We start from the raw sequence: 12,210 nt of genomic DNA, 5'->3' as shown, positions 1-12,210 counted from the left end.
GGATCAGCAGAAATAGCAATTGATTTGAAGGTAGTAGATTTGGTTTTGGATCGTTGTTGTTATTGTTGTTGTTGTTGTTAGAGAGCAGTACATCAACAGAGAACAACCAGAAAAACAATCTGGACCCAGAAAAGGCTGTGTCACTAGAGATATCATTGCTGATGTCAAATGAATCTCGGCTGAAAGCAGAAAGTACCAAAAAGATGTCTATTTGGTTTTTTGGTTTGTTTGTTTGTTTTACTCTGTAAAGGCATTTGACTGTGTGCACCATAGCAAATTGTGGCTAACAAAAGGAAGGGAATTACAGAACACTTGATTGTGCTCATTTGAAATCTATACCTATACCAAGAAACTGTGTCTGAAAAGAACAAGGGAATACTGCCTGGTTCAGAATCAAGAAAGCAATGTGTTTGAGATGTATCTTTTCTCCATACCTTTTAAATCTATATGCAGAACAGATCATTCAAGAGGCTGGACTTTATGAAGAAGAATGTGACAATGTGATTGGAGGAAGACTGACACACCTACATTATACAGATGACACAACTTTACTTGATGAAACTGAGGAGGACTTGAAGCATTTGCTGAAAAAGATCAAGGACTGTAGCCTTCAGTGTGTCAAATAAACAAAAAAATTCTCACATTAGGCGCATAGACAACATGATACGTGGGGAAAAGACTAAGGTTGTTAACTATTTAAACTTGGTCATATCCACAATCAGCATCCTTGGCTCCACAAATCAGGAAATCAAAAGATGAGTTGTGTTGGCAAAATCTGCTTTCGGGGACTTCTGTTAAAGAGCAATGATGTCACTCTAGAAACTAGGGTGCACCTGATCCAGGATATGGTCTTTTCAATTGCTTGTATTGCATCTGAGAGCTGGATAATGACTGAAGAATACAGAAGAAGACTCAATACCTTTAAGATGTGGTCCTGGAAAAGAGTAGTGAATACCATGGACTGCCAAAAGAACAAATAAGTCTGTCCTTATTGAAAGAATGAAACCAGGTTGCTCTTTGGAGGCAAGATTTTTGGGCATATTTTGGACATATTGTCATGAGGGGCTAGTCCCTGGAGAAGGATACCATGCTTAAAAGGTTGAAGGGCAAGCACAGGAGAGAAAGACTCTGGATGAGATAGACTGAGACAGTGATTATGGCAATGGGGTTAGATATGCCAGAGACAGTGAGGTTGGCTCAGTTCAGAGCTACTGTCCTTATTGTTGCTGTGCATCATGACTGATTCAATGGCACATAACTTGAATAATACTACACTCATTAAATGCATTAATTTATCTTTTTTATGAAATATGAATTTAATGTGGTGTTACTGCAAGTTAAAAAGATAAATGCATACACTATAGAAGAAGTCACTCAGAGTCAGATCCCATTTTAGGGAAACCCCAGAGTATCCTGATATAAACAGACAATCTAACTAAAAGGCTGATAGTTTGAGAATCCACCTAGAGGTGCCTTTGAAGATAGTGTGGCAATCTAATCCTGAGAGGACACAGTCTTGGACCTTAGAAGCAGTTCTGTTTTGCTCACATGGGTCAGAATCAACTGATAACACCTAACAGGCAGCAAAGATACCTTATCAGGCTAGTGAAATATTGAGCAAGTGGGTAGACCAGATAAGAGGTAGTTTAAGCCATTTTCAACTGTAAAATCCAGGTTCCCATTGATGAGAGAAGCAGGCTGAGAGGCAGCAGGAGATCCGGTGAACTGGTCTTCCTCTTCATGTGGGTCAAGGAAGTTTTATGTCTAAAATATTCATTACATTTCTTTTTCATGGATGTCTGGGATTCATCCATAGTCCTCTTCTTAGTCTCCACACTTCTTATTACTCCAACTTTTTCCACCCCAGCACTGGCACTACTGACACAAGGCCTGAAAAGTCTTTCATGATTGAGGGTGGGGGGCAGGTAAGTACTTACAGGGTGGGGATGAGGTTTGCCCCGTGATTGTAGGATTGTATAAAGGTTAGCACTATCCCTGGCCTCTGCCACTAGAAGCCAATAGTATTCCCATACATTGTTTTAATATTCAGAAACTTCGGTAGATATTTCCAAATAACCACTGAAATGCATAATCCAAACTCACTGCCCTTGAGTTGATTCTGACTCAGTGACTCTTCACTGGGGGTTTCTGAGGCTTTAAACTGTAACTGGAGGGGACTGTCTGTCTTTCTCCCTTGGAACCCCTGGTGGATTTGAACCACTGAAGATGGAGAAGCATGGCATTTTGGTTAGCAATACAATACACTATAGTCTTTGCCACCAAAGCTCCTTAAATGACCCCAGGGGACAAAATCACCCCTGATATCACTACTCTGCTTCTTAGGGTTCATTTACCACCTACATGATTCCAAATTCAGATCTTTGGAACACTTCTTTTTAAGCGGTTCTAGTGGCTTAGTGGTAAGGAGTTCCATGGAATGAAAACCACCAGCTGCTCCACAGGAGAAAGACAGACAACTCCTTCCTGTGAGACAAACCGCCTCTGAAAAAAAAACTTGCTGGAAGGTCAATTCGGATTGGACTGAACATGACAACACACCATTTCTAAAAAAAAAATGTTTCCTAGAAGTGTTAATTCAGATGTGCCTCCATATTCCTACCTGGATATTCCATGTATCTTGGATCCCAGCAGCACAAGGATCCCATGTGTTGGGCTGCTAACTGAAAAGCTGGTAGTTCAAACAAAACAGCTGCTCTCTGGCAGGGAAATGAGGCAGTTTACTCTATGATGTGGAGCCTTAGAAACGGCTGTTAATTGGAATCAGCTCTGTGGTAGGGTCTTTGAGTCCTGGTGGCACAGTGGTTAAGTACTTGGCTGATAACCAGAAAGTTAGTGGTTCGAATTCAATCAGTCACTCCTTGAGAAAAAGATGTGCCAATCTGCATGAGTAGACCTTTTTGGAAATCCTAGAAGACAGATCCACTGTGTCTTATGAGGTCACTCTGCATTGGAATCAACTCAAAAGCAGTGAATGTGGATCCTACATTTCACTAAAATTCAAAAACCAAATCAGTCTGCACTGAGTTGATTATGACTCCTGATAGAATTGCTCTCCATGGGGTTTTCTTGCTCTTATAGAAGGAAATTGTCAGGTATTCCTTCTGCTCTGTGGGTAACTAAGCCATCTGGCAGCATTTAGGCTAATGGAGAGCAAAATAAGAACGTTTGCGCCACCTAGAAATCTGTAGCAAACTTAACAAATCCTAAACTTCTCTTCTTACTGGGGGCTGAACTTCCCTTGAATGGAAATCCTTCTCCATTGTTCTCAGCTCTGTTCCACTCTTCCCCATCCTGTCACAAGAAGAAAATTGTCTCTTGCCTAGTTTATATCAACAACTTCTTATTTGCTCTCTTGCTTTCTGTCCTTTATACTTTGCTGGTTTCTCCACTGACACCAAAGTGAGTTTTCAAAGGTGCATATCTGATGAAGCCTCTTCCTAGACTTTAACTGATCAATAATAGCACCCACAGCATTTAATTTCTTCCATTTAATTTAAATTTTCTACTTAAAAACTCCTAATAATCTCCTTGCAGATTACCCACAGCCCTCATATTTGAACCCAAACACTGCATCTCAATGTTTCCTTGTCCTTTATTCTGGAATTTTCTTCCTCCCACTTTCACCTAACTCCTTTTTCCTCATTCTTGGAATTCAATTCAAAGGAAAAGACCTGGAAAACAAGGATTGCCTTTGTTTTGGTAATGTTTCACCAGGTCCAAACACTACAAGCATAACATAAACATTGACGTTTTCTTGAAGATGCTAAACTGCCAGACAAATAGACCTCCAGACTGTGGCTTTATCCAGAGATAGAGTGGACAGCAGTCTCCCCAGAGAGCCCCCTTCTATTCTTCTCACTCCCCTTTCTGAACTAGGAGTGGGCGCTGGGAAGTAGCCATAATGAATGGCTGGGATCCTTCCGTCAGGAAATGATCCTTCTTTCCACTTTTAATCTGCAGGAAGAGGTCTGCAATTTTGGGAAGGGGAAGATGTATGAGGGACACAGAAAGTGCAATGGTGCTGCATCTCTAAACTTGACCTTGAATCTCTCCCCCAGTGTGTCCTTAGCACACTGACTGCCATTAGAGAAACATGTCTCTTGTCAGCAGTCCTTCTCTCTTTTAGAAATGAGGTGACCTGCAGAATGCAAGTGGCATCCCTGCCCCTGCATTTCCTGTTGGCAGCAAAGAGCGAGTGAAAACAGAAACCGCTGCAGGCGGTGGCCGAGGCAGAAATAGCTCCGGAGCTTTCACCAGAGATTCCCAGGCCCAGGCTCAGACCTCCCGTGCTGGGTCCCAAAAGCTGTAGAGGCCACGCAGTGACAGGAAGCCAGGAGGCGCAGACTCAGGGCGGGGCGCCCCCGTGAGCATAGCCTCGCCTTACGGGGGCCACAGGCAGCGATGTTTGGGCGCAGGGGCCTCAGCGTGGCGCGGAGCTACCCGGGGACCTGGCTGCTGGGCGGCCTTTGGGTCTGGGGACTGTGTGGCTTCTGCGGGCTGGAGGCCGCGGCGCTCTGGGCCCAGGGCTCCATAGGGACCCCGCGCCCGTGCCAGGCGCCCCAGCAATGGGAGGGGCGGCAGGTTCTGTACCAGCAGAGCACTGGCCGCAACAGCCGCGCCCTGCTGTCCTACGACGCGCTCAACCAGCGCGTGCGGGTGCTGGACGAGAGGAAGGCGCTCATCCCCTGCAAGAGGTACGAGGGGTCACTGGCCAGGAGGCCGGGGTGGGGGCGCGGGGTCTGCACTCCATTTCCGCTTCCTGCATGCAGGGGCCTCAGAGTGACCCACCCTCCCTTTCAAACAGAACCTGGAAAGGGCATAGACCTGTCCTGTGCTGGAGAGGAAAATTTAGCTCCCGTCTGGGAGAGAGGTCTGAAATGGCAGAAATGGCAGTGGCCAAGGGAAATAAAAAAACTGGGCAAGGGCGGGGTTGCACTGGAGGCGCCCTAATACCCTATTCCTTTGGCTTCCACCAGCTGCTGAGTCACCCTCCACAAGTGGGGGGCCCCCTTAACTTGTGGTGTGTTCTATCTCATCTCTTCCAGGGGTCAACTTCCTGGGAGGCATGCAGAGAAAAAAAAAAGCATAAAAATGTGTGTGTGTGTGTGTGTGTGTGTAGGTGTGGGTGTGTACACATATACTATATTTTAACATACATACACATAAGTTTTAAAACAGTAGGACAGCACTACTAGTATCACAGAAAGTTTCTCACCCACAAACCCTGTTACAACTTGTCTACTATTAAAGTTTTATTAAATTTTACTCGCTATAATCAAAAAGGATGTGGATTCTGCTTCCTTTTTATTTAACGTGGTTTCCTACCTGCTGTGATGTTCCACATTTTGACCTAATGCCAAATTTTAATAACCACCCAGTAGGGAGTTATGGTGGCCTAGTAGTAAGAATCTGTGATGGAATCCTGAAGGCATGTGGTTCAAATCCATCAACTGCTCTATGGGAGAAGGATCTTACTGAGTGACCATTGCCTTTTTAAAATCCCCTGGAGGGTCAGCTGTGAGTTAGTTCAGAAACTAACAGCAGTAAGATACAGAGAGATTGTATGGTAATCTTTTTTAATGATTGGTCTGATAATTCCCCTCTCCATGCTTGTAACAGTGCATACCTTTATTTTGCGCCTGACTTATCTAGGATCTACTTTCTATCCTGGGATCAACACCTGTTCTCTTTCACCACACAAAGCAGATAACATCATTCTCCAGTTTTATTTGCCACTGTGTATGGTATGTGCATCATAATAAAATTTGCTACAAACACACACAATATCTATGGTTTAAGGCTCTAGGGATAGTTAAGAGGCACAACAAAAGGACACTATGAACTTTTCTAGAACAACCCAATGGGGAAAAAACCCCAAAACACTTGATAATATGATTTCATCAAACAACATTTATTGAAGTATTAGTTATGCTGATGAATGGATGGAAGCAAGAGAATATTTTAATGTAATATGCTTGAGAGTGTAAGGTAGTGTATTATGAAGTTCCACCTATGGGAACTCAGGTCACACAGCTGAGTAGGGTCCCCCAGGTGGATCGATAATATTTTTGAAGTCTTTCTAGAAATGAGTGGTTTCTATTAAGCCTTGAAGGGCATAGCAATGGTAATATCCAATGCTGGAGTACTTGTTATGTACCTAGCATAGTGTTGAGAACGTCACATGTGCTGCGTTATTTAAATATCACAACAAATGGGATGTATGTGTTTTTACTCTGTAGACAATGCAATTGATTGTAACTGATATCCAAGGAAATGGAACTCCATATGCCCAGGAAGTTTGAACAGAGAATCTCCTGGTCCTACACTAACAGACCATGTTTTGCTCTACACCTTTCATTGCCTGAGTTTGGAAATCAGATCATCAGACCTATCTTCTTGAGTTTTGGGAACTCAGCCAAAGCCTCTCCAGCATCATAACAATACACAGGCCACCATGGTGTGATTCACTGATAGATAGGTGATGGCTGAGGATGAGTCAACTCAGGTCTCCCACATGGAAGACAAGTAGTCTGTCACTGGATCACTGATACACATTAAAAAAAAAATCTACACAATGTGACGAAGGTCAGTCTGAGTTGTTGTGAAAGTACTTCAAATGGGCACCGAATCCAGGCCAGGCTTCCTGGAGGAAGTGAAACTTGGATGTGTCCTGGAGCACCTGACTGTGCTACCGGGAGAGGTGTAGAGGGAATGGTCCAGGAGGAAACAAATGTTTCTTAGGGTCTACGTGTGTGTCATCTCAGAGAGTGAAGAGCTCAGTATGTTCACATGTTACAGGCCAGCCATTATCAGGTTTTTCAAGCAATAGAAAGCTGTGATTGGTTTCTATGAATACAATGTGAAGAATGAAAAGCATGAGAGCAGAAACATGGCTTAAGAGGCTACTGTGGGAAGATAGGGTGTGGCAATAAAGATACCAAGAAGGAACAAGTTAAGAAAACACTGAAGAGGTTTATTTGAAAAATCCTCTGCCCAATAACATAGAAACGGACCTGGGTAATTTAGAGAAGGACAAGCAGTTTTCGGTTGGAATTCTATTGTTACTGTTTAATTTTTGTTTTCTATAATTAATAATAATAATAATGACTTTCATTTTACCAAATGTGTGCCTTGAGTGTCCGATGATATCACAGATGACCACAGCATCCACATAAGCATTGATTCCAGCCTAATGGTTGCCTGTAACTTTGAGACACAGCCTGTCTGCATGGGACAGGCAGAGAGACAGACAGGTATACATAGTTATGAAAGCTTTATAAGACTTGTAAAGACTGGTTTACTTCATCTATGAAATGGAACTCTTTTTTTTTTTAAATGGAACTCTTAATAATGCCTATATTTGATTGTTGTGAAAATTGCATGAGTTCAAATATATAAAGCACGTAGTACAATGACTGGTACATAGAAAATGCTCAGTACAGGCCAGCGATTATGCCCATCTTCCCTATCTCCATTATCCTTGTGAATTTGCCTTGGATCAGAGGCTTGCTGTCAGTATTATGAGCTCAGAAACTTGGGTCCTGAGCACACACAAGTCTGCTTTCCTATGGAAGAGGACCAGTAGTAACAAAAGCACACAAGTTAACTCTAGATTTCAGTGAATTTTATAGCTGGTGTGATACCCAGAACTTTAAAATCTAAAAGACTAGGTTATTTTTTTCCCCAATAGACAAAACTATATGGGGAGCCAAATGACAATCAGGAGGCTGTTGGTTTAACAAAGAATAGGCAATGTTGGACATGCTAGACTAGGCAGTGTTGTCGAACTTTTCATCATGATGTTTAGTGGTAACCAAGCTAAGGGGAAACGATACATCTGTCATAATAAACATCCCGTTTCATGACTCTGTGCTGCCCCAACTCACTGGGCAGGACTCTCTCTACTCTGAATGGAGCCTCCCTTCTTTTCCTATGACTTCGTTATTGTGTAAAGACGGACAAGCTCCTGCTCCATGATGTGCAGCCTCAGAAACCCACTGAAGGTTCAGCTGTAGGTTGATTTCAACTAGATGACAATGAAAAGATGTGTACATTAGGGCTTTTGATGAAATCACAGCCTCATCTTGCTGGCCTGCAATCTTTTTTTGTTCCCTTATAGTGATTTTGCATGCTGCTGTCCTACTTTATCATATGCTAATTTTACAGTATTAGTTTTAGAAGTCAATTTTATTTTCCTTCTTTTTAATCTCTTGGCAAGAGAGTCTGTCTCACAATCTCATTTCTGGCTCAAGGCAGCTGTACAAGACAATCTCTAGCACATAAATGCATTTTTAAGCTCTTTGAATTCTTGGAACAACACAAACAACTTTTTCAGGTACCACCAGTCTGGTCTGTCTTAGAAACCAGATGTTACTTGATGAAAATATGGATGAGTTGTCTCTTCATATTTATTATTAAGCTGAGAAGTCAGTTTTAGAATTGGATCAACATCTTAAGATTTTAATTTTGAATACTGATAGTTATGGAAAAATCCCACTGATAGTTATTGTAGAATGACTAGGATTTTCCAGGCTCTCTTTTCCTTGAAATGATGGAAATGATTAAAAAACTTTACAAGCTTCAGATAAGACAAGCCTCAACAGAGAATGGGAAATATTAGTAATTGATATTACTTTGTTTTCCATGTGTCTTTCCTGAATCCTAAGTCTTACTTTTAGAAGACTGAAGGGGAAAAAATCATATTAGTTTTTCATTCAGCATGCTGACCTTTAAGAGAGGCACGTTAAGGAGGACGGCTGATGAAGCATTCTTGTTTACTTTGGACACATTATCAGGAGGGAAAAATCCCTGGGGAAGCACATCCCACTTAGCAAAGTAGAAAGTCAACAACAAAAAGAGAAAAACTTTCAACAAGATGGACTTATGCAATGATCGCTACACTGGGATTAAATGCATCAACAATTGTGAGGCTGGCACAATTGTTTTTTTCTCTTAGACTGGCACCAAACAATAGCAGTGCAGAAGTGGGGTGAACTCACTCGGACCACTGGTGGCTTTCTAGTCCTGCTTCCAAAATGGTGGCTCGAATGTTAGCTTTAACGAAGCTGCTGACTTAGAGTGAGCAGAAAGGAATTAGAAAATGTGTACCTGCTGGTTAGTGTAATCTAGTCAATATCCTAACTTGATTAGGGATGTAAATAAATTATAAGAAGTTGAAACCCTTTTTCAATCAAGTAACAAGTGGATACTTATTCAAGTTCTGATTAATTCAGGATCATCTCAATTTTCGCATAGCATTTTATTTCTTGGAGAACAGAACAGCTTTGCTATTTTTATTGAAAATGAGCCCAGTGTAGTGGTGAGAACATAGGCATGAATGTTGGAGTTGGAATTGCTAAACGTGGCTGTCAATCCTGGGTTCACCACAGGGTCTTTAGCTTCTTAGAATATCGGTTTTTAAAGAAAGAAAAAAAGATCATGATGATGATGTCTACATCATTGAAACTAAATTAATTTTCAGCTTTATTTCTGAAAAGTTAGGAATGGATTCATAGATATGAAAATAATAATTGTGCTTTCTTATATCTGTCTGATGCACTGTTTCTACCTTGTAATGAATTTAGCCCAGTTTGATTTTTTATAACTCATTTGTCCCCTTTGTGCAGATAATCCAAGAATCATCTTCCTCCTTCTGTTTTACCTAATTTTATGATTATTGAAAGAAAGAAGAGGGTGCTTTTAAATGATATTGCCCCAAACTTGGAACACTCCTAACTCCAAGGAGCCTCTCTTAAAACAAAGCAATAGACTAAGACAGCTTACAGGAGTGTTGTTTTTTCCTTCTATGGACAGTTAGCTCCATGAATTGTTAGGATGGTAAACTCAGTCATTATGTGTGTCTGAGAGTGCAATATACTTTTACTATATTAAAAGGTGGGTGATTTCTAATCCGCGACCCTCAGGTCTGTTTTAGTTCAAACATTCTTCTAGGTCGTGTAACCCTGGTGTGTCCACTTGCCATACAGAGGTAACTTGTGGTTGCTGTGAAGCTGAACACTGTGATACTGATGTGTCAAATGCATTAATGGTTACCCACGGTGAACAGTGTTTAGTGGCACTCCTCGATTAAAACAAGCTTGGAAGCAGGAGTGTCATCCACTTCCGTAAATAGCTTGCCTCCGGAAACCCTATGAGCCTGGAGAAAGGATGAAAGTCACACAAATGTTGAGGACTTTCGTTCATAGGGTCGCTATGAGTTGCCTAGGACTTGACAGCACTTAACAACAACAACAACATATTAAAAGATATGTAATATATTTATTTTTAAACAATTTCACACTCACTGAAAAGTTACAATTATAGTAAAAAGGCCTTCTTTTCCTGAAAGATTTGAGAGTTGCTCACTTGATATTGCCACTACTTCTCAAATACTTTAGTATGTATTTCCTACAAAAACAGACATTCTTCACTATATCTTCAATGTTGTCGCTTTTTATTGTGTACTGTTGAGTCAGAACTGACTTATCGTGCACCCTCCAGTGGTTTTCAGAAGCAGTAAATCACACAGGAGGAGGTTACCCATCTTTCTCCTTTAGAGTACCTGGTAGATTCGAACCATCTCTGTCTGTGTTGGCGGTGTAACTCCTTACCACTAAGCCACCAGAGCTCCCTATAACCTCAATACAAAAACACCAGACGTTAACATAGATTCAGTGCTGCTGTTTGATGTTCATATCCCATTCATTCTGCCGTTTGTTCTATTTCTAGTCTGTATAAGCAAAAGGACTCAGTTTGTACTCAAGCATTACATTTAGGTGTTGTATCTTTTGTACTTTGATGCTTTTGAAGAATACGGACCAGTTATTTTGTAGAATGTTCCTAAACTTGAGTTAGCTTTGTTTCCCAGTAGTGAAATTTCAATGATTTATCTTTGACAGGAATACCACAGAAGCTTGTTATTTTTATTGCATCTAATAACCATTTTGGTGACTTCATTAATATGTTGTCTGCCAGGAATCTTAACCAAGAATTTCTCTTCCTCTGTAATTAATGTATATTTTTATAAAATATTTTGAAACTAAGTAAATATTTCACTCTTTATCACATTCTTAATTTACTCATTTATAGCAATATTTCAAGGATTCTCATTTTATTTAGTAGGTTCACACTCAATTTTTTTAATCTTGAAATTGTCTCACATTTGGTATGAACTTTTTTCTTTTTTTTAAAAGGGAAAAATTTATTTTCTCAGTTCTGAATGCTAAAAAATCTAAATCTGGATCATGATGATGCTAATTTCTTCCTAATAGTTCCCTCATTCCTTGGCAGTCCTTCCATGGCACATCTTCCCTATTACGTGTTTATTTCTGTGTCTAACTGAATCTTTTTAAAATTTGTGTTTATTATGATTTAAGTAAAAGTTTGCAAAGCAAATTGGTTTCCCATTTAAGCATTCCAACACATTTGCCTTTAAACACTATTTTAACACCTACCATGTAACCAAAACTCTTCCCCTATGTTAGTACGAATCTTTTTTTTAATTAATATAGCATTTAGTTTATTACAAATATTTAGTATTGGCTTCCCATATTTCCCACCTTTTGTTTTTATCATAATTATGTTACCATCTAGATGAGCAGTACGAATCTTTTTAAGTTGGCTTTTCTCTCCTTTTGATATAGCCCCACTATCCTCTGTACATTTCCTTTACTTCTGACAAAAGATCCCAAGATCATTTGTACTGTCCTTGCTCCAGACCTAAAAGAAAGCATTTTCTCTAAGAGTAACTTACTGTATGAGCAAGAGCCTGTGGTGATGAAGGAAGAAATTCAAGCTGCTCTGACGGCCCCAGGAATTGATGGCATACCGAATGACATGTTTCAACAAACAGACACTGCCATGGATGCGCTCAAAAATTGTGCCAAGAAATCTGGAGGAAAAACCACCTGTCCAACTGACTGGAAGAGATGTATATTTGTTCCTATTCTAAAGAAAGGTGATCTGACAGAGTGTGGAAATATTCGAACAATATCACTAATATCACATGCAAGCAAGATTTTGCTGAAAATTATCCAAAAACAATTGGAATAGCACATCAGCAGAGAACTTCCAGATGTGCTGGCTGGGTTTAGAAGAGGCTGTGGTACTAGGGATATCATAGCTAATGTTAGATGGATCTTGGCTGAAAGCACGGAGTACCAGAGGAATGTCTATCTTTGTTTAATTGGC

The 12,210-nt window shown here is 40.6% G+C and overlaps 1 protein-coding gene across 1 annotated transcript in view; it reads left to right on the top strand.

The window, feature by feature from the left end:
* Nucleotides 1-4,422: 4,422 nt before the first annotated feature.
* The window catches only part of EPDR1 (ependymin related 1), a 51,560-nt gene continuing 43,772 nt past the window's right edge, over nucleotides 4,423-12,210 (top strand). The window contains exon 1 of the mRNA XM_006887622.1: nucleotides 4,423-4,715. Within this exon, the coding sequence (XP_006887684.1) occupies nucleotides 4,423-4,715 (293 nt within the window). The remainder of the gene's footprint in view (nucleotides 4,716-12,210) is intronic.

The sequence above is a fragment of the Elephantulus edwardii genome, unplaced genomic scaffold (assembly GCF_000299155.1).
Source record: "Elephantulus edwardii isolate Elephantulus edwardi_28Jun2011 unplaced genomic scaffold, EleEdw1.0 scaffold00059, whole genome shotgun sequence".
In the NCBI taxonomy this organism is placed as follows: Eukaryota; Metazoa; Chordata; class Mammalia; order Macroscelidea; family Macroscelididae; genus Elephantulus; species Elephantulus edwardii.
The sequence above is the reverse complement of the archived record's forward strand: the minus strand, read 5'-3'. Positions and strand labels throughout refer to the sequence as shown.